The sequence below is a fragment of the Oncorhynchus kisutch genome, linkage group LG16 (genome assembly GCF_002021735.2).
Source record: "Oncorhynchus kisutch isolate 150728-3 linkage group LG16, Okis_V2, whole genome shotgun sequence".
NCBI lineage: Eukaryota > Metazoa > Chordata > Actinopteri > Salmoniformes > Salmonidae > Oncorhynchus > Oncorhynchus kisutch.
Genome location: NC_034189.2, coordinates 48,266,244 through 48,289,607, shown reverse-complemented (window position 1 = coordinate 48,289,607; position 23,364 = coordinate 48,266,244). Strand labels below are relative to the sequence as shown.

Sequence of the window (23,364 nt, the reverse complement as noted above, 5' to 3'; positions counted from 1 at the left end):
TAAACAACACAACACAACTGTAGTGGCTTCCTTTCCTCTTTACCATAGCCACTGCCCAAGCCTGAAGCGGGGTTGTTTGGTACGCATACAGTCCACACTCAAGGTTTCCAAACGGCCAAACATTCAATGACATCCAGGGAAATGGTGCAACAAAAATGTTTATTCTTCTTATATCTAACAAAGAAATGATTCTCCAATCAACTTAAAGCATAGATTACTTGATATGGAAAATACATAATATGACCTGTCTGTATGTCTGTATGGTCAAAAAACTATACCGTTCCCGCATCTAGCAAGGACTCCCTCCTCTGAAGGCCCAACTTCCTGCCTTTATCCTAACACACTTACCACAGTACAATGAATGGGCAAGAGGGGGGGGGGGGACAAAAACTGAGTTACACTAACAACAAATAAATATATCTCAATCAGGTAAATATACATCATAAAGGTATGAACCTAATATTTCATCATGTACATTAATATTTAATATATTTACACAAATGTACATGGAGCTCGGTATGTTCAGTCTTCTATACAAATATGTCCAAATCGGCTTGAACAACAACTTTAGACCACTTCTGAGGTATGAGTTTACCTCTAAGCCTGACCCTTGACCCCTGTCCCCTCTGACCTCTGCACGGTGGCCAGGTTTTCCAGTTCGTCCTGGTTCATTGTATAGTCGGGTTCTCTCTGCAAGGGCTCGTTGATGCTCTCCAGGAGCCGGCCCCCCTGGCCCAGGGCCACACACAGGTCCTCCTGGGAGAGAGACAGGACATGGACACATCAGTTAGAGGGATCTACCCTTGGACAGTACAGAGTATACAGTCTCAGCTACGGCCAAAGTCTGTTCTTCAGTATATCTTTCCCCTGAGAAACACAAACATCAGGAACAAATCAGGAACTGAATGTTTAATCGCGCCTTGAACTTCAAATGAAACAACCTCAACACTATCACTTAAAACATGGAGTTTTTGATAATAGTCTGTATATTAATGACTTGGTCTCTCCGTGCCCTTACCTTCATCTGTCCCTTCTTCTCGGTGTGTGTGGCCAGCAGGTTGGACGTGGCCTGGGCGTCGTTGGGTAGCTCGGTCTCGGCCAGCTCCGTCCCAAACGACTGCAGGGTCTGAGCCGTGGTCTTCACCATCAGAGCAAAGGCCTCGATAGCCTGAGGACCGGACAAACACAACCCAATTGTGTCATTACTGGTTATAAACACACACACATCCTATTGAGATGGGGTGGACTAATGGGACAGTTTAGAATGAGTTCAGTTCAGTGAGCAGATATCAAGTTAGGATTGGGCCCTATGTAGTCTGTCAGGGGTCTGGTGAGAAGGGTATGGTAGTAGCGTACTCACGGTGCGGTGTGAGATCCAGGTATCATGTTGGGATTGGGCCCTATGTAGTCTGTCAGGGGTCTGGTGAGAAGGGTATGGTAGTAGGGTACTCACGGTGCGGTGTGAGATCCAGGTATCATGTTGGGATTGGGCCCTATGTAGTCTGTCAGGGGTCTGGTGAGAAGGGTATGGTAGTAGGGTACTCACGGTGCGGTGTGAGATCCAGGTATCATGGCAGTAATCCTGGGTTCCTCCCAGCTCCTGGGGCAGCTGAGTCCGGTCGATGTAGGCATGGAGCTCAGTCACAGAGCTCAGCATCACCACCTGAGACACAGGGAGGAGAGTCAACACACATGAACCTACATATGAGACGCATACAAAGGTCCACTAACGTCCTCACATCAGACGTGCACATGCATATAAAAAAAACATACCGGCACCTTCATCTTGAACTCATCCCTGTTGAACTTGAAGAAGATGTCGGAGAGCGTCCGCTGGAATAAGGTGGAGGGCCGCAAGACCAGAACCAGCTGTAAATGTACTGGGAATGAGCCCTGTGGAACACACACATTCATTACTTTGTGTTGTTGTTGTTGTTGTTGGGGGATAAACCTTCAGAGGTCTTATGGACTTGAATGGAATTCATTGATGCAAATTAAATGAACATACACACACATGCCTTACTGGAAAGAGTGGTAAATCAGGGTAGTGATTCATCTTCGTAAGCGAATCCAGTGGCCTTGTGTTTTAGGTTATTGTCCTGCTGTAAGGTGAATTTTTCTCTCAAGTGTCTGATGGAACGCAGACTGAATCCGGTTTTCCTCTAGGATTTTGCGTGTGCTTAGCTCTATTCAGTTTATTTTTATCCTACAAAACTTTCTAGTCCTTGCCAATAACATGATGCAGCCACCACCATGGTTGAAAATATGAACCGTGGTAGTCAGTGTTGTGTTGGATTTTCCCCAAACATAACACTTTGTATTCAGGACATAACGTTAATTTCTTTGCCACATTTTTAGCAGTTTTACTTTAGTACCTTAATGCAAACAGGATGCATGTTTTGGAATATTTATATTCTGTACAGGCTTCCGTCTTTTCACTCTGTCATTTATGTTAGTATTGTGGAGTAAGTACAATGTTGTTGATCCATCCTCAGTTTCCTCCTATCACAGCCGTTAAACTCTGTAACTGAGGGACCAAATACTACATTTTTAACTAAAACCAAATACTTATGACACCTTCAAATTGGGGGACTTTAATTTCTAAACAGTAAAACAGACACAGGGCCTTCAGAAAGTATTCATACCCCTGGACTTATTCCACATTTTGTTGTGTTACAGCCTGAACTTTTCTCACCCCAAATCCAAATACAAGATGTAATCGCCGTCAAAAAGTTATTCTACAAAGTATTCACTCAGGGGTGTGAATATTTCTGTAAATTAGATACTTCTGTATTTCATTTTCAAGAAATTTGCAAAATCTTCTAAAAACACATTTTCACTTTGTCATTTTGGGGTGTTGCGTGTAGGTGGGTGAGAAAAAAACATGATTTAATCCGTTTTGAATTTAGGCTGTAACAACAAAATGTGGAATAAGTCCAGGGGTATGAATACTTTCTGGAGGCCCTGTATGTATGAAAATACCCTTAAATAAAAGGTGACATTCTGTACTGTCGCCTCATATTAAACATTTGATCTCAAATCCAAAATGCTGGAGTATAGAGACAAATTAAACGTTTTAGCTTAACTGTTCAAATAAATGCGTGGAGGTTTGTAACCACAGTAAAACCTCTGCAAATCCCAATTAGCAGCATAAGGCTCTATTTCAGCAGTATGATGTCATCTCATATTGCCAAACGGCTGCTTCCCAGAGACTAGCCCACTACATCCACACCCAGATGCTTACCAACCCTGCAAGACCACGTTGCCATGGAAACTGCACTCCTTGGGAGTAAGAGATGAGGTTCCACACAGCGACGTTTTCCACGTCTGTCACACAGCCAGTCTATTTTTTATTAATGAATTGCATCTAGTAAATAAAGGACTGCTCTTTCTCACTGATTTTTTTTTTGTCAATGACCAGGTTTCGAACCTGGAGCTCAAGACTGCTTTAGCCCACTGAGCTACAGACCTAGGCATTTGCTCAGGGAGCTAACACGTGTCTTCAGGTGTCAGGCAAGGACACTCAAATCTGAGTGTATTACTGAACTACCACCGCAAAATCAATGAAGAGATCCTGAGAGATAAAACGTGTTAATCTTCATTACCTCACTCTCATTATTTATCTCCTAATCAATGATCCAGCGCACGGTCACACTGTCTGTCCTGCACATGACACTCAAACAAATGACTTGATCTGTTTGGGATGATGGCTGTATGGGACTGGAGCAAGCCTGCTGTGATTGGAGCTTGACTGTTATTAGGCTCCTCCTCTAAGTAGATTTGAACCCTACTTGCATATGATATGACCCTTTCCTATCACAGTAACCCATCAATATTTTTGGAGAGCTTGGAGTTTACTGACACTAAAATCACAGCCCCTCTACTTCCCCCCTGCCTCCCTCCTCCTCTCCATAACCCAGCCCCTCTACTTCCCCCTGCCTCCCTCTTCCTCCTCTCCATAACCCAGCCCCTCTACTTCTCTACTTCCCCCCTGCCTCCCTCCTCCTCCTCTCCATAACCCAGCCCCTCTACTTCCCCCCTGCCTCCCTCCTCTCCATAACCCAGCCCCTCTACCCCCCCGCCTCCCTCCTCCTCCTCTCCATAACCCAGCCCCTCTACTTCCCCCTGCCTCCCTCCTCCTCCTCTCCATAACCCAGCCCCTCTACTTCCCCCTGCCTCCCTCCTCCTCCTCTCCATAACCCAGCCCCTCTACTTCCCCCCTGCCTCCCTCCTCCTCCTCTCCATAACCCAGCCCCTCTACTTCCCCCTGTCTCCCTCCTCCTCCTCCTCCTCCTCTCCATAACCCAGCCCCTCTACCCCCCCGCCTCCCGCCTCTCCATAGCCCAGCCCCTCTACCCCTCCCTCCTCCCTACTCCTCCCCATAGCGCAGCCCCTCTACCCTCCCGCCTCCCGCCTCTCCATAGCCCAGCCCCTCTACCCCCCCCGCCTCCCTACTCCTCTCCAAAGCTCAGCCCCTCTACCCCCCCGCCTCTCCATAGCCCAGCCCCTCTACCCCCCCGCCTCCCTCCTCCTCTCCATAGCCCAGCCCCTTTACCCCCCCTGCCTCCCTCCTCCTCCTCCTCTCCATTGCCCAGCCCCTCTACCCCCCCTGCCTCCCTCCTCCTCCTCTCCATAGCCCAGCCCCTCTACCCCCCCTGCCTCCCTCCTCCTCCTCTCCATAGCCCAGCCCCTCTACCCCCCCCCCCTGCCTCCCTCCTCCTCCTCCTCCTCTCCATTGTCCAGCCCCTCTACCCCCCCCTGCCTCCCTCCTCCTCCTCTCCATAGCCCAGCCCCTCTACCCCCCCCTGCCTCCCTCCTCCTCCTCCTCTCCATAGCCCAGCCCCTCTACCCCCCCTGCCTCCCTCCTCTCTATAGCCCAGCCCCTCTACCCCCCCCCCCCGCCTCCCTCCTCCACTCCATAGCCCAGCCCCTCTACCCCCCCCGCCTCCCTCCTCTCCATAGCCCAGCCCCTCTACCCCCCCCCTGCCTCCCTCCTCCTCCTCCTCTCCATAGCCCAGCCCCTCTACCCCCCCTGCCTCCCTCCTCTCTATAGCCCAGCCCCTCTACCCCCCCCCCCCCTCCCCCCTGCCTCCCTCTCCATAGCCCAGCCCCTCTACCCCCTGCTTCAGTACCATGCAGTGCAGTGCCTAGGGGTGAGTAATGACACCAACCCTCTGCTCCTCACACTGCAGGCCCACAGGGACACAGTCACAAATCATACTGGTAATCACAATCACAATCACAGACACTGCATGCTTGAGGGTGTGAGTGGGTGAGAATGTATGTGTGTGTGCCTTTGCCCTTGGAGTCACCACAGTGATACTGTACTCTACTAATCAGCAGGTTTCCCCAGCCTGTTTACACACTACTATCACTGTAGGGAAATCAATGAACACACCCACACTTAACAGAGACTTACAGAGGATGACTGTCCTACCTCAGCAATGTTAACAGCTCAACACCAGCCTCCTCCCCTCCCTTGTCACATGGACATATCCAATGGGCTGGAACGTGCCGTTATGGCTGGAACAGTCCATTATTATTGGGGGGCTGACAGGCCCATATAAGGAGAATGATGGAGACATTATGGTTTGCTGATGGGAGATGGGTGAGCTAAAAGGTTAACATTTGTCCATGTTATATTTATAGAAAAGTTATATTTCTGTTTTGTTTATCTGTTTCATAACTCTGCATTTATTACCAACATTATGAAGATCACAGATGTGAAGCCTGTATCAAGTTATTATGATGGTGATTCCTGGAACTCATTGTGGGTGTTTCATGTTCATCACCCTATCCCCTCCCTAGTCAAATCAGCCTATCCCCTCCCTAGTCAAATCAGCCTATCCCCTCCCTAGTCAAATCAGCCTACCCCTCCCTAGTCAAATCAGCCTACCCCCTCCCTAGTCAAATCAGCCTATCCTCTCCCTAGTCAAATCAGCCTATCCCCTCCCTAGTCAAATCAGCCTATCCCCTCCCTAGTCAAATCAGCCTATCCCCTCCCTAGTCAAATCAGCCTATCCCCTCCCTAGTCAAATCAGCCTATCCCCTCCCTAGTCAAATCAGCCTATCCCCTCCCTAGTCAAATCAGCCTATCCTCTCCCTAGTCAAATCAGCCTATCCCCTCCCTAGTCAAATCAGCCTATCCCCTCCCTAGTCAAATCAGCCTATCCCCTCCCTAGTCAAATCAGCCTATCCCCTCCCTAGTCAAATCAGCCTATCCCCTCCCTAGTCAAATCAGCCTATCCCCTCCCTAGTCAAATCAGCCTATCCCCTCCCTAGTCAAATCAGCCTATCCCCTCCCTAGTCAAATCAGCCTATCCCCTCCCTAGTCAAATCAGCCTATCCCCTCCCTAGTCAAATCAGCCTATCCCCTCCCTAGTCAAATCAGCCTATCCCCTCCCTAGTCAAATCAGCCTATCCCCTCCCTAGTCAAATCAGCCTATCCCCTCCCTAGTCAAATCAGCCTATCCCCTCCCTAGTCAAATCAGCCTATCCCCTCCCTAGTCAAATCAGCCTATCCCCTCCCTAGTCAAATCAGCCTATCCCCTCCCTAGTCAAATCAGCCTATCCCCTCCCTAGTCAAATCAGCCTATCCCCTCCCTAGTCAAATCAGCCTATCCCCTCCCTAGTCAAATCAGCCTATCCCCTCCCTAGTCAAATCAGCCTATCCCCTCCCTAGTCAAATCAGCCTATCCCCTCCCTAGTCAAATCAGCCTATCCCCTCCCTAGTCAAATCAGCCTATCCCCTCCCTAGTCAAATCAGCCTATCCCCTCCCTAGTCAAATCAGCCTATCCCCTCCCTAGTCAAATCAGCCTATCCCCTCCCTAGTCAAATCAGCCTATCCCCTCCCTAGTCAAATCAGCCTATCCCCTCCCTAGTCAAATCAGCCTATCCCCTCCCTAGTCAAATCAGCCTATCCCCTCCCTAGTCAAATCAGCCTATCCCCTCCCTAGTCAAATCAGCCTATCCCCTCCCTAGTCAAATCAGCCTATCCCCTCCCTAGTCAAATCAGCCTATCCCCTCCCTAGTCAAATCAGCCTATCCCCTCCCTAGTCAAATCAGCCTATCCCCTCCCTAGTCAAATCAGCCTATCCCCTCCCTAGTCAAATCAGCCTATCCCCTCCCTAGTCAAATCAGCCTATCCCCTCCCTAGTCAAATCAGCCTACCCCTCCCTAGTCAAATCAGCCTATCCCCTCCCTAGTCAAATCAGCCTATCCCCCTCCCTAGTCAAATCAGCCTACCCCCTCCCTAGTCAAATCAGCCTACCCCCTCCCTAGTCAAATCAGCCTACCCCCTCCCTAGTCAAATCAGCCTATCTCCTCCCTAGTCAAATCAGCCTATCCCCTCCCTAGTCAAATCAGCCTACCCCCTCCCCTAGTCAAATCAGCCTATCCCCTCCCCTAGTCAAATCAGCCTATCCCCTCCCTAGTCAAATCAGCCTACCCCCTCCCTAGTCAAATCAGCCTACCCCCTCCCTAGTCAAATCAGCCTATCTCCTCCCTAGTCAAATCAGCCTATCCCCTCCCCTAGTCAAATCAGCCTATCCCCTCCCCTAGTCAAATCAGCCTATCCCCTCCCCTAGTCAAATCAGCCTATCCCCTCCCTAGTCAAATCAGCCTATCCCCTCCCTAGTCAAATCAGCCTACCCCCTCCCTAGTCAAATCTGCCTACCCCCTCCCTAGTCAAATCCGTCTATCCCCCTCCCTAGCCAATCACTCTATCCCCTCCAGCTACAGCCACAGCTGTTGAGCTGTCACAGCCTGTACCACATGCAGTGAGAGAGGACGGACGGACGGACGGACAGACAGACAGGACAGACACAGTCCCCTCCTGCAGGTTGAAGTGAGTGTGATGTTGTATAATCTGAAAGGAGGAGATGCTACAGTCCCCTCCTGCAGGTTGAAGTGAGTGTGATGTTGTATAATCTGAAAGGAGGAGATGCTACAGTCCCCTCCTGCAGAACTAGGCTAGTAGTTAGTTTCACCAGACAGCAAGACACCTCATGGAGAAGGCTGCACTGTGCCACTACTCTGATATACAAAGGTTTCCTGTCACTCAGCACATCTCGAACACCTGTTAAAGTGTATGTCCTAATTAGATTACACACACATCCTCAGCATGCAAAATGTCACAAACTTCTACAGATGCACAATCGAGAGCATCCTGGCGGGCTGTATCACTGCCTGGTATGGCAACTGCACCGCCCTCAACCGTAAGGCTCTCCAGAGGGTAGTGAGGTCTGCACAACGCATCACCGGGGGCAAACTACCTGCCCTCCAGGACACCTACACCACCCGATGCTACAGGAAGGCCATAAAGATCATCAAGGACATCAACCACCCGAGCCACTGCCTGTTCACCCCGCTGTCATCCAGAAGGCGAGGTCAGTACAGGTGCATCAAAGCTGGGACCGAGAGACTGAAAAACAGCTTCTATCTCAAGGCCATCAGACTGTTAAACAGCCACCACTAACATTGAGTGGCTACTGCCAACACACTGTCAATGCCACTGACTCTACTCCAGCCACTTTAATCATGGGAATTGATGGGAAATTATGTAAATATATCACTAGCCACTTTAAACAATGCTACCTTATATAATGTTACTTACCCTACATTATTCATCTCATATGCATACGTAGATACTGTACTCTATATCATCGACTGCATCCTTATGTAATACATGTATCACTAGCCACTTTAACTATGCCACTTGGTTTACATACTCATCTCATATGTATATACTGTACTCGATATCATCTACTGTATCTTGCCTATGCTGCTCTGTACCATCACTCATTCATATATCCTTATGTACATATTCTTTATCCCCTTACACTGTGTATAAGACAGTAGGTTTTTTGGGAATTGTTAGTTAGATTACTTGTTCGTTATTACTGCATTGTCGGAACTAGAAGCACAAGCATTTCGCTACACTCGCATTAACATCTGCTAACCATGTGTATGTGACAAATACATTTGATTTGATTTGATTTGATTTGTTAACGAGGCGTGCATACACACAAACACACACACGGTGGGTTACTCACTGCAATGCGTAGCAGGGTCCCCTTGACGGCGGTCCATCTGTCCTGGCGGCGGTCGATTACCAGGATGAAGCCCACTCCAGACGCTGTCACACTGCAGGAGAGCGAGACACGGTCACCACAGCAACATGGATGTGTGTGTATGTTACCACGGTTACATGGATGTGTGTGTATGTGTGTATCCTCCTAATGACAGGACCCTTGACTGCGCCAAGATCACAGGCTATCCACAGGCAGTGGCATTAGAACGGCCCGCTCAATCCCTGTGTGTGTGTGTGTGTGTAGATTGTGTACAAAAATACCAGGAGAGTGTCGCTGGCAGCACACGTTTACATCTCAGTCAATTAGCAGATGCTCTTAACAAGAGTGACAACCACACACACAGAAATGTGAAAGCTGAGGTGGTCCATATACATCAACACAGCCAGGAGAAAATCCATCATCCATCCATCACCCTGCTGTGCGCGCACACACACACACGGTAGAAAACACACTACCAAAATGTTGCCTCTTCCTCAGGTTAATCCCATTGATGTCACACGACAGGATGTGTCTGTTATTCCCAAATGTTAATCCCAAAACCTCCTCAATAGAATGTCATCTCCTTCTCCCATTCCTTTTCTCTGTTATTCCGGTTTTCCCTCTCTGCAGATCCTGTTTGTTAAGCACCAGTGTTCTGTTTACAGCTCTGATAGAACGGGAGCCAACCACCAAGCCACCCCCCCCCGAGAACAACGCTCCTCTGCCTACCCTCTTCTCTACACCAGCCAATCAACTCAGCCCTGCATCTCCTGCTGCTCCCCCGTAGCCTATCACAGAGCAGCATATGGGTGAGGGACAGCGGTGGCGGGAGTGTGTTTGAATGGCTCATAAGCAGAGGGGGGCGGGACATCTGATGGATAATGAGATGGGATCCACCCCCCTTTATCTGGTAGGTGAGGGAACTGCAAAATTGTCATTAATTCAATTGTCGCCATGACAGTGGTGCGCGCACACACAAACCTTTCTTTTCGCTTTAGCTATAGAGCTTCCCCGCCCCTCCCCCTCGTCTCATTGGCTCTATCCCTCTCTCCCCCTCTCTGCTCAGCAGCATGTGTGTTGGCAGTGAGGAGAGCAGAGGTAAAGGACAAGGAGGAAGCCATAGAGATAATGTTTCTACACCTGCTTCTACACCTGCATTGCTTGCTGTTTGGGGTTTTAGGCTGGGTTTCTGTACAGCACTTTGAGATATCAGCTGATGTACGAAGGGCTATATAAATACATTTGATTTGATTTGATAAGGAGAGAGAGATTTATAGAAATAAAGGTAGAGAGATGAACAAAGAGAGAGAGAGGACAAAGAGAAAAAGGAGAGGAGAAAGTGAGAGAGAGGAGAGAGCATGCATCTTGAAAAACAGACTGTGATATGATTTTATCCAGTGGTACTAATCAGGACCGTCCATAGGGCTGAACTGGCAGCATGATGGATGTTTCTCTATAGGACACCGTGTTAAATACAACACTCTGATTCAGATATAAACTCATAGTAATTAAACACCCAGGACACCCCCACAATACCCCCTCTTTCTCTTTTATATCTCCTCTTCCAGCTCCCTCTTTCTACCCCCTTACAGTCACTCACGCTTTTGGTCTGGCGAGTGCGCTAGAGAGAGAGAGAGAGTGAAAGCAAGAGTGAGAGAGAAAGGGAGGGGCACATAGAAAGAGAAGGAAAGCGAGGGAAGCTAGCTAGAGAGCACAATAGAGAAAGAAAGCACCCCCCTCTCTCCTCTCAATTCAATTCAAGGGGCTTTATTGGCATGGGAAACATATGTTAACATTGCCAAAGAAAGTGAGGTAGATAATATACAAAAGTGAAATAAACAATAAAAATGAACAGTAAACATTACACTCACAGAAGTTCCAAAATAATAAAGACATTACAAATGTCATATTATGTCTATATACAGTGTTGTAACGATGTGCAAATAGTTCAAATACAAAAGAGAAAGTATTTACAATGGTGTTTGTTCTTCACTGGTTGACCTTTTCTTGTGGCAACAGCTCACAAATCTTGCTGCTGTGATGTCACACTGTGGTCTGTGGTATTTCACCCAATAGACATGGGAGTTTATCAAAATCGGGTTTGTTTTCAAATTCTTTGTGGATCTGTGTAATCTGAGGGAAATATGTCTCTCTAATATGGTCATACATTGGGCAGGAGGTTACGAAGTGCAGCTCAGTTTCCACCTCATTTTGTGGGCAGTGTGCACATAGCCTGTCTTCTCTTGAGAGCCAGGTCTACCTACGGCGGCCTTTCTCAATAGCAAGGCTATACTCACTGAGTCTGTTCATAGTCAAAGCTTTCCTTACGTTTGGGTCAGTCACAGTGGTCAGGTATTCTGCTGCTGTGTACTCTCTGTGTAGGGCCAAATAGCATTCTAGTTTGCTCAGTTTTTTTGTTAATTCTTTCCAATGTGCCAAGTAATTATCTTTCAGTTTTCTCATGATTTGGTTGGGTCTAATTGTGTTGCTGTCCTGGGGCTCTGTGGGGTGTGTTTGTGTTTGTGAACAAAGCCCCAGGACCAGCTTGATTAGGCGACTCTTCTCCAGGTTCCTCTCTCTGTAGGTGATGGCTTTGTTATGGAAGGTTTGGGAATCACTTCCTTTTAGGTGGTTGTTGAATTTAACGGCTCTTTTCTGGATTTTGATAATTAGCGGGTATCGGCCTAATTCTGCTCTGCATGCATTATTTGGTGTTGTTGTAATGGATCTCTTCATCGTCTAACGACAAGTATGAAATATCGGACCAATGTGCAGCGTGGTAAGTGTCCATGTTCATTTATTAACTGAACACACAAAACAAAATAACGAAGTGAATGGAAGAAACGAAACAGTTCTGCAAGGTGACATACACTAAACAGAAAACAACCACCCACAAACAAGAGTGGGAAAACAGGCTACCTAAGTATGGTTCTCAATCAGAGACAACGATTGACAGCTGCCTCTGATTGGGAACCATACCAGGCCAAACACATAGAAATACCAAACATAGAACAAAAACATTGAATGCCCACCACAACTCACGCCCTGACCAACCTAAAATAAAATAGAAACATACAAAAGGAACTAAAGTCAGGACGTGACAGTTGTACACAGAGGATATTTTTGCAGAATTCTGCATGCAGAGTCTCAATTTGGTGTTTGTCCCATTTATGTGAATTCTTGGTTGGTGAGCGGATCCCATACCTCACAACCATAAAGGGCAATTTGTTCTAACTGATTCAAGTATTTTTTAGACAGATCCTAATTGGTATGTCGAATTTTATGTTCCTTTTGATGGCATAGAATGCCCTTCTTGCCTTGTCTCTCAGATCGTTCACAGCTTTGCGGAAGTTACCTGTGGCGCTGATGTTTAGGCCAAGGTTTGTATAGTTTTTTGTGTGCTCTAGGGCAACGGTGTCTAGATGGAATTTTGTACTTGTGGTCCTGGCAACTGGACCTTTTTTGGAACACCATTATTTTGGTTTTACTGAGATTTACTGTCAGGGCCCAGGTCTGGCTGAATCTGTGCAGAAGATCTAGGTGCTGCTGTAGGCCCTCCTTGGTTGGGGACAGAAGCACCAAATCATCAGCAAACAGAAGACATTTGACTTCATATTCTAGTAGGGTGAGGCCGGGTGCTGCAGACTATTCTAGTGCCCTCGCCAATTCGTTGATATCTATGTTGAAGAGGGTGGGGCTTAAGCTGCATCCCTGTCTCACCCCACGGCCCTGTGGGAAGAAATGTGTGTGTTTTTTGCCTATTCCAACCGCACACTTGTTGTTTGTGTACATGGATTTACAATGTTGTATGTTTTTTCCCAAACACCACTTTCCATCAATTTGTATAGCAGACCCTCATGCCAAAGTGAGTTGAAGGCTTTTTTGAAATCAACAAAGCATGAGAACACTTTGCCTTTCTCATGGTTTGTTTGTTTGTCAATTAGGGTGTGCAGGGTGAATACGTGGTCTGTCGTATGATAATTTGGTAAAAATCCAATTTGACATTTGCTCAGTACATTGTTTTCACTGAGGAAATGTACAAGTCCGCTGTTAATGATAATGCAGAGGATATTCCCAAGGTTGCTGTTGACGCATATCCCACGGGAGTTATTGGGGTCAAATTTGTCTCCACTTTTGTGGATTGGGGAGATCAGTCCTTGGTTCCAAATATTGGGGAAGATGCCAGAGCTGAGGATGATGTTAAAAGGGTTTTAGTATAGCTAATTGGTATTTGTTGTCTGTATAATTGATCATTTCATTGAGGGTTGGAGAGTTTTTATTTTGTCCTGTAGTTCCTTCAAGGTAATTGGAGAATCCATCTCTCTCTCACATCAGAGGTACATGGGGCTGGAGGGCGGCAGTATCCACAGGAGAGTTGTCTGCTTTATGAACACCCCCTGGTCTTAGTAACATGTGAGCTCATGATCACACATATCATCACCCAGTCACACACCACAACTGAATATATACATCTCAGGTAGAACCTCATTCATGCATTTGATACAGATGGGTTCCCCCGGGCTGTAACGAATGTATAGTATATGATACTATATTACTTAGAAATATATGTTTTCTTTCTTGTTTTGTCAATTCAAATTTGTCCGGAATTACATCTTTACAGAACTCCTTTCTATGACAAACTGCTTCCATATAGTAGCTGAGCCCTGGAGTCTTTTAACTAACAGACCCCGTTAGATACACAGGGAGTCTCTTTCATTAACACCGCCACCTCGTGTCCTCCACACCAGTCATGCTCCGTCTCTCCAAGCCCCCCCCCTCCGGCCAACTCCCATAGGAGTCAGGGGTTAAAGGTTTCACCATTAGCTAATGGGGAGGGGAGGATATGGTCCATTTTATTACTTTTCTTTTTGTTATTCAACATTTGATAATAGCAGGAATTCCTATTGAGATCGAGAATATTGTGGGATATCTGGACAGAAAGGCAGTTCCTGTATAGAAACAGGACTAGCATAACGTCCAGGACATACTCCACGTCTACCGGGACATACGCCTCGTGTACCGGGACATATGCCTCGTGTGCCGGGACATACGCCTCGTGTGCCGGGACATACGCCTCGTGTGCCGGGACATACGCCTCGTGTGCCGGGACATACGCCTCGTGTGCCGGGACATACGCCTCGTGTGCCGGGACATACGCCTCGTGTACCGGGACATACGCCTCGTGTACCGGGACATACGCCTCGTGTACCGGGACATACGCCTCGTGTACCGGGACATACGCCTCGTGTACCGGGACATACGCCTCGTGTACCGGGACATACGCCTCGTGTACCGGGACATACGCCTCGTGTACCGGGACATACGCCTCGTGTACCGGTACATACGCCTCGTGTACCATGACATACGCCTCGTGTACCTGGACATACACCACATGTGCCAGGACATACACCACATGTACCAGGACATACACCTCATGTACCAGGACATACACCTCATGTACTAGGACATACACCCCATGTACCAGGACATACACCTCATGTACCAGGACATCCACATAATGTGCCAGGATATACACCTCATGTACCAGGATATACACATTGTGTATCAGGGCATACACCTCATGTACCAGGACATACACCTAATGTACCAGGACATACACCTCATGTACCGGGACATATGCCTCATGTACCGGGACATACACCTCATGTACCATGACATACACCACATGTACCAGTTGCAGCAACGTTGAGGTGTAATATAGATGCCAACTATAATGGTTAAGATACAGTCCTGCATAAGACAAGTTCACTTTGTTGTAGGGAGATTCATTGTTCTGTTCAAACAAAGGAACTGTGAAAATAGTTCTACACTGACATCTGCTGGTAGGCATTGTTACCACACCACTTCCTCAACTATACAAAGTAATGACAAGTTCAAGCATCAGAGTGTGCAATGCATTGTGTGTGTGTGTGTGTGTCACCTGGGCACACTGGTCAGGTAGGTCAGCACGTTGTGGAACTCTTCCTCCTGGAGCTCGCCAAAAGCAGGGAATTCTGGGAACACGATGATGGGACTGCCGTTCTCAGCTCGGCCCCCTGGGAAAGAAATTGGGGACGTTTGATTGATTCATTGATTAAATTTGTTCAACAAGGAAATATTTTTGCCCTCAACTAGAAAGCACGTACAACCCCCCATATCCCCCTTTCAGACCCGCACAGAATAGACATAGTGACAAGCTTTGGAATCCTTTTATTTAATGGGTTTTAAAACGTTCATGTACACCATATTCATAATGTCCATTACTCTTCTGATAGATAAAGCTAACCCACCCCAGTGGAATGAACACACAGAGCAGCGGTTCCAGCCTCTCCTTGGGGACCCCCAGCTGTTCCATGTATTTGAACTATTCCACAGTTAGCAAACCGGATTCAACTTGTCAGCTAATCATCAAGCCCTTTGTGAAACGTCTGGGGGTCCCCGATGAGAGGTTTTGAGAACCATTGACCCAGAGGAATCATGTGACGGTCTGAGTGGGGGAGGGGGAGATTAGAGGATGAGATATAGGATCTGTCTTCTCTCACAAAGCCTGGTGTTACTGCGGCTCTGCAGGCTGCAAAAATAGTATTTTCTATTTTTATTCTTCCTTTTTAACTCTGCGTTGTCAGGAAAGGACTCGCGAGAAAGCGTTTCACGGCAAAGCCTACACCCGTTGTATTCGGCGCCTGTGACAAATCAAATTTGACTTGATTTAGTGCTATAGGAGGGTACAGGGAATGAGAAATTAACAGGTGTGAGTAGAGACAAACAGACAGGCGGTCTGTGTGAATCTCTGCACCAGCCGTGCCACTAGAGCAGAACCAGAGCACTGTGCCCTGATCCATCTGGTACCAGACGTGTCACTAGAGCAGAACCAGAGCACTGTGCCCTGATCCATCTGGTACCAGCCGTGCCACTAGAGCAGAACCAGAGCACTGTGCCCTGATCCATCTGGTACCAGCCGTGCCACTAGAGCAGAACCAGAGCACTGTGCCCTGATCCATCTGGTACCAGCCGTGCCACTAGAGCAGAACCAGAGCACTGTGCCCTGATCCATCTGGTACCAGACGTGTCACTAGAGCAGAACCAGAGCACTGTGCCCTAATCCATCTGGTACCAGACGTGTCACTAGAGCAGAACCAGAGCACTGTGCCCTGATCCATCTGGTACCAGCCGTGTCACTAGAGCAGAACCAGAGCACTGTGCCCTGATCCATCTGGTACCAGCCGTGTCACTAGAGCAGAACCAGAGCACTGTGCCCTGATCCATCTGGTTGCAGCCATGCCACTAGAGCAGAACCAGAGCACTGTGCCCTGATCCATCTGGTACCAACCGTGTCACTTGAGCAGAACCAGAGCACTGTGCCCTGATCCATCTGGTACCAGCTGTACCACTAGAGCAGAACCAGAGCACTGTGCCCTGATCCATCTGGCACCATGTGTGTATGTGTGTCAGGCAGACACCTGCCTGAGTAGGCGACTAGAGGTGGACCAGAGGTTAATGATTACAACACAAAACAAGGCCTGGAGACACAGACAACCTCCAGGGGAGAGGACATACAGAGAGAACCGGGAAGGAACAGGAACACAGCAGGAGTCTTGAATGACACAGCTAAAACAGTATCGCTGCGTCACACTCTCACCCGCTGGGCTTGGAGTCATTCTAGTGGCGTACCAAGGCTGTAGCGTAGAAGTATGAATTACAACTAGACCAAGGGTCATCTTCATCAAACTTAGCTGTGTGCTCATGTGACTCCTCATCAGAGGGTGGGCAGCTGTCATGAACACACACACACACACACACACACACACCACCCCTGTTAACCACGGAGTTATTAAACACACTGACAGAGAGATGTGAAGACAAACAGACTCTACACAGACTGTATGCAACCTAAGAACAGGTTCCCGGGCAAGACATGTAACAGCAACCATAAAACAGTTAGGAACTGAACCTCGTGAAATTCAGTTAGGAACTGAACCTCGTGAAATTCAGTTAGGAACTGAACCTCGTGAAATTCAGTTAGGAACTGAACCTCGTGAAATTCAGTTAGGAACTGAACCTCGTGAAATTCAGTTAGGAACTGAACCTCGTGAAATTCAGTTAGGAACTGAACCTCGTGAAATTCAGTTAGAGACACACACGCACACTCTCGCTCTCAACGGGTGGAGTGTTAAATTCAGTCATACACTCAGCAGCCAATCATAGCAGCACATAGTGCCACACACACTTGGCTCTTCTAACTGTTGCCGGGCCAGGTTGCCAAGTGGATCGCAGTGTCGATTAATTATTCACGGGCCGTCTATGTGCCGTTATTATCCGTGGTAACCCGATGTAGGGCCCTATCTGGTTTGGCATCGCCGTAGTAACGGAACAAACTGAGTTGGCCCAACTCTTTGGAAATAAGGGTCTGGTGTGGAACGGTTTTCCTCAGTTTTCCCCCAAAGGTCGGGCCGTTGCAAAAGTCTTAGTTTAGTTAAGTCATACAACAGAAATCAGTTTGAACAACACTGCTGTACTCTATCTGGCAGCCAGAGTGCTATTCCTGTACTTTTATAAATAGGAAAATGCTGACGGATTATGTTTTGATGTTTAGGCCAGCTACTTCACTCAGCTACTTCACTCAGCTACTTCTCTCAGCTAATTCTCTCAGCTAATTCTCTCAGCTAATTCTCTCAGCTAATTCTCTCAGCTAATTCTCTCAGCTAATTCACTCAGCTACTTCACTCAGCTACTTCACTCAGCTACTTCACTCAGCTACTTCACTCAGCTACTTCACTCAGCTACTTCACTCAGCTACTTCACTCAGCTAATTCTCTCAGCTAATTCACTCAGCTACTTCACTCAGCTACTTCACTCAGCTACTTCACTCAGCTAATTCTCTCAGCTAATTCTCTCAGCTAATTCTCTCAGCTACTTCTCTCATACAGTGTGATATGATTGCTGCTCCATCAGTGGCTGTGTCAGCTTTGGGGATGGTTCACTGTTATTAGCTTCTGCCATATTGCTTAAGCTTTATCCATCTGTGAAGGGAGATCTTCAAGGGCCTTGGCATAGCGTTGGGATTGGCTCACTCGGATGTTTGGGATTGAACCACTATGAGAGGTAACTATGAAGGAGGGAGCGATGGAGGGAAAAGAAAAAGACTGACCTGAAAGGAAAGCAAACCGTTTCCTGAGGTCAGGATCAATGTCTGCAGCAAACAGACGATCACTCTCCTGCTGCATGATGTCATCTGGAAGATAAGAGACAAAAAAACATCAACTACAGTTACAGTAACATACAATATTTACAACAATAGCTGACAGATACAGTAACATACAGTATTTACAACAATAGCTGACAGATACAATATTTACAACAATAGATTACAGTTACAGTAACATACAGTATTTACAACAATAGATGACAGATACAGTAACATACAGTATTTACAACAATAGATGACAGTTACAGTAACATACAGTATTTACAACAATAGCTGACAGATACAGTAACATACAGTATTTACAACAATAGATGACAGTTACAGTAACATACAGTATTTACAACAATAGCTGACAGATACAGTAACATACAATATTTACAACAATAGATGACAGATACAGTAACAGTATTTACATTAATAGATGACAGTTACAGTAACATACAGTATTTACAACAATAGATGACAGTTACAGTAACATACAGTATTTACAACAATAGATGACAGATACAGTAACAGTATTTACATTAATAGATGACAGTTACAGTAACATACAGTATTTACAACAACAGATGACAGTTACAGTAACATACAGTATTTACATTAATAGATGACAGTTAGTAACATACAGTATTTACAACAATAGATGACAGTTACAATAACACTGTATCTGTCATCTATTGTTGTAAATACTGTATGTTACTGTATCTGTCATCTATTGTTGTAAATACTGTATGTAACTGTATCTGTCATCTATTGTTGTAAATACTGTATGTTACTGTATCTGTCATCTATTGTTGTAAATACTGTATGTTACTGTATCTGTCATCTATTGTTGTAAATACTGTATGTTACTGTATCTGTCATCTATTGTTGTAAATACTGTATGTTACTGTATCTGTCAGCTATTGTTGTAAATACTGTATGTTACTGTAACTGTCATCTATTGTTGTAAATACTGTATGTTACTGTATCTGTCATCTATTGTTGTAAATACTGTATGTTACTGTAACTGTCATCTATTGTTGTAAATACTGTATGTTACTGTATCTGTCATCTATTGTTGTAAATACTGTATGTTACTGTATCTGTCATCTATTGTTGTAAATACTGTATGTTACTGTATCTGTCATCTATTGTTGTAAATACTGTATGTTACTGTATCTGTCATCTATTGTTGTAAATACTGTATGTTACTGTATCTGTCATCTATTGTTGTAAATACTGTATGTAACTGTATCTGTCATCTATTGTTGTAAATACTGTATGTTACTGTATCTGTCATCTATTGTTGTAAATACTCTGTCATCTATTGTTGTAAATACTGTATGTGCCTGTCTGTGTGAGTGAGTGAGTGAAAGAGAGAGAGAGAGAGAGTGAAAGGCTAGTGGAAAGAGGAGGGTTGTTTGGAGGGTATGGTAGTGGTCCTGTGAATTGACAATGCTGTGTGTGTGTGTGTGTGTGTGTGTGTGAGATGCGGTGTGATCGCTGGCAGTAGGGGAGTGTACTGGTGAGAGGTGAGGGTGGAGGCAGGGGGTAGTGTACGGTGAGAGGTGAGGGTGGTTGCAGGGGGTAGTGTACGGTGAGAGGTGAGGGTGGTTGCAGGGGGTAGTGTACGGTGAGAGTGGTTGCAGGGGGTAGTGTACGGTGAGAGTTGAGGGTGGTTGCAGGGGGTAGTGTACGGTGAGAGGTGAGGGTGGTTGCAGGGGGTAGTGTACGGTGAGAGGTGAGGGTGGTTGCAGGGGGTAGTGTACGGTGAGAGGTGAGGGTGGTTGCAGGGGGTAGTGTACGGTGAGAGGTGAGGGTGTGGGTAGTGTACGGTGAGAGGTGAGGGTGTGGGTAGTGTACGGTGCTGTGGCATCATGTGTGCTGAGGGATGGGATCAGAGTACTAAACAAACACATAGTTCAACGTGTTTCTCCAGTTTTAGTATGATCTGTAACAGTCACTGAAGACATTGGCCAACATCTTCTGACATCACTGGTATTTTCAGGGTCTTTATGCCAGGGATTAAACATGCACACTTTCCCACTACCCACCTCCCTCCCTCCATCTTTTAGTGTGTCTAGGCCCTGCCTGGGAAACGAATACCACTGATTGTCCCAGTAAAAGCCACCAATGTCTCTCACACCAGGGCAGAGTGAACCACAAACCCACACATCTACCCACATAGGCTGAAAGAGCATCAAAGGATCACCAAGGTATGTTGAGACATTGACGGTTGCATGAACACCAACTCTCACACAAACGGTAGAGAGACACCATTGTTTCAACAACAGTAGCATCTCCAGGATAAAGAGCTTATAAAGCACCCATCAGGTGTTGAAACACTCCGCTGTGTAGTAACTAACTCTCTTGCTTGCAAAGCGCTGTGTGTTTACTCTGTCAGTGGGTCATTAAACCAGGCTTTTCATCTGTCTAGATATAGCCACGGTGCAGTGGCGACCCGTCATTCAAGGGGTGGTTGCAGTTTTGAGCCCCACCTGTTTAGCTAAAAAAAAATGATGTTTTGCATGTTATTTATACCGTTTGCATATCAGTTTGCAAACAATGTTACAATGTTAAAAATTGTCTCTATTTTGCTTTTTAATTTTTAAAAATTATTTATTTTTGTTATTTTACCACTTTTTTCTCCCCAATTTTGTGGTATCCAATTGGTAGTTACAGTCTTGTCTCATCGCTGAAACTCCCGTACGGACTCGGGAGAGGCGAAGGTCGAGAGCCAATGCGTCCTCCGAAACACGACCCAACCAAGCTGCACTGCTTCTTGACACAATGCATATCCAACCCGGAAGCCAGCCGTACACCTGGCGACCTGGTCAGCGTGCACTGCGCCCGGCCCGCCACAGAAATCACTAGTGCACGATGAGACAAGGATGCCCCTGTCGGCCAAACCCTCCCTAACCCTGACGACGCTGGGCCATTTGTGCGCCGCCCCATTGGCCTCCCAGTCGCGGCCGGCTGTGACAGAGCCTGGGCTCGAACCCAGAATCTCTGGTGGCACAGCGATGCAGTGCATTAGACCACTGTGCCACCCGGGAGAACCTTTTTTTGCTTTCTTGAGTAAGGCAGCTCCAAAATGCATGTGTTTCAGCCTAGCTCAGTGCTTTCTGTGGTGGTGGGGCAGCCAGCGTAGGTGGTTGGTTGTTGGTAGTTGCGCCGTCATTGGCTCAGTGTTCTGTCACTCATGGGAACACTGCGTCACCACAAAATCTACAGGTAGAGCTCGAAAATTCAAGCCCCTGGGGTGCTGCCATAGAGTTACATTAGAAGTGCCCATCCAAGAAGGCTCAAGGTCAAAAGCCACAGATAAAATGACGTCAAATCCCCTTATATCTACCGTAGTTTTGATTGGACTGATCATATCAACATCATACTTTCAAAATCTTAGCTAGCAGTCATCATCATGAATCAATTAAGTTTATTTATAAAGCACTTTTCACATCAGCCGATGTCACAAAGTGCTGTACAGCCTAAAACCCCAAACAGCAAGCAATGCAGATGTAGAAGCACGGTGGCTAGGAAAAACTCCCCAGAAAGGCCGGATCCTAGGAAGATACCTAGAGAGGAACTAGGCTCTGAGGGGTAGCCAGTCCTCTTCTGGCTGTGCTGGGTGGAGATTATAAGAGAACATGGCCAAGATGTTCAGACATTCATAGATGACCAGAATCAAGTCGACAATCTACTGGCAAATCCTTATCATATGAAGAGAAATTAAAGATAAAACGTATCGGTGCTCATCGGGCATGAAAATTACACAACAAGTTGGAAATCGCAAATTCAACAATGAGTCGTTCGGAAGGAATCAGTGGCTAACTGCAAGTGTTACAAAGCAATCACTAGCCTGCTATTCAGACGAGTGGGCATGTGGTCCAAGTCTGGGTTTAAGGGTCTCTTTTCCAAGCTTAAAAGGATAAACATTCAACACTATGGTTGAATACATTGGCCATGCTGTCAATCCAACATGACTTGTGCCGCGTTCAAAACAACTGGAAACTCGTAACTGGAAACTGGGAACTCTGAACAAGCGCCGACTGGGAAAATACGGTCATACAACTCGGAATTCCAAGTCGGGAACTCGGGCCTCTTTCTTGAGCTCCGACCTGAAGATCACTGATGTCATGATTAAACCTTGTTTTTTTCTGAGTTCCCAGTTGTCTTGAAAGCACCATAAATCCAGAGAATGCCAGACTTTGAGGACAAAGTTTAATGACAAAATTCGCCCACGAAGGACCGCGGCGCCACCTTCCTGTTGAAGTGAGCACAGCACAACAAGGTGAGTCCAAAAATGTCTTTTATGCTGCTGCATCAATGATGTAATATGCCAGGGTGTCCTGGCCATAGAGAGGCTTTTATTCTCTATTTTAGTTAGGCCAGGGTGTGACTAGGGTGGGCATTCTAGTTTCTTTATTTCTATTTCTTTGTTTTTGGCCGAGTGTGGTTCCCAATCAGAGGCAGCTGTCTATCGTTGTCTCTGATTGGGAATCATACTTAGTTAGTTGTTTTCTGTATAGTTGATTTGCCTTACAGAACTGTTCGTCTTTCACTTTGTAATTTTGTTTGAGTGTTTTGATAAATAAAAATCATGAACACTTACCACGCTGCGCTTTGGTCCGATCCTCATTCCGACGAGAGCCGTAACATATGTACACATAGCTACAGTGTATATATGTTACCTAAGAAAGTAATGCAAAGTGTATGTTATGTCGCAAGCTGTTAGTAGCCCATGTGCCTCACTCTAATAATTTGTTCCTTTTCCCCTCATAATTCCGCCTACTGTTCTGACTTGGTGCACATGTAGCCTATAGCCTGTTTTAGATTAATGTAATCATGAATATTGTAAGAGCTTTTATTGTCTGCTTATATGTCTCCTTTATTTATCCTACGGTTCTGACTTGGTGTACCGGGAGAATACTGTAAGAACGGCCCATGTTCTGAATTCTGTCGCTGTACCTTTCAAAAGTGCTGAACAAACAGTTATATTGACTATGTCTGTCCGCTCGGTCATTAATGTCTTCATAGAAATGGCCTCTTATCCACTCGTCGTCCCATTTGTACATCTCAATTGTCAACAGAAACCACATTTGTTT

At 46.4% G+C, this 23,364-nt stretch overlaps 1 protein-coding gene across 13 annotated transcripts in view; it reads right to left on the bottom strand.

The window, feature by feature from the left end:
• The window catches only part of LOC109887014 (guanine nucleotide exchange factor DBS), a 68,131-nt gene that overhangs the window by 17,892 nt on the left and 26,875 nt on the right, over positions 1-23,364 (bottom strand). For 10 of the 13 annotated variants that reach the window (XM_031792722.1, XM_031792712.1, XM_031792711.1 and 7 more), the window contains exons 2-8: positions 18,221-18,304; positions 15,014-15,128; positions 9,055-9,145; positions 1,774-1,893; positions 1,547-1,663; positions 1,019-1,168; positions 632-756 (exon numbers count right to left, since the gene is read on the bottom strand). In XM_031792722.1, the coding sequence (XP_031648582.1) occupies positions 632-756; positions 1,019-1,168; positions 1,547-1,663; positions 1,774-1,893; positions 9,055-9,145; positions 15,014-15,128; positions 18,221-18,296 (794 nt within the window). In that variant the 5' untranslated portion in view covers positions 18,297-18,304. Of the gene's footprint in view, positions 1-631; positions 757-1,018; positions 1,169-1,546; positions 1,664-1,773; positions 1,894-9,054; positions 9,146-9,548; positions 9,757-15,013; positions 15,129-18,220; positions 18,305-23,364 lie in introns of those variants that run through there. The other 3 variants (XM_031792713.1, XM_031792716.1, XM_031792723.1) reach the window with 2 other exon arrangements.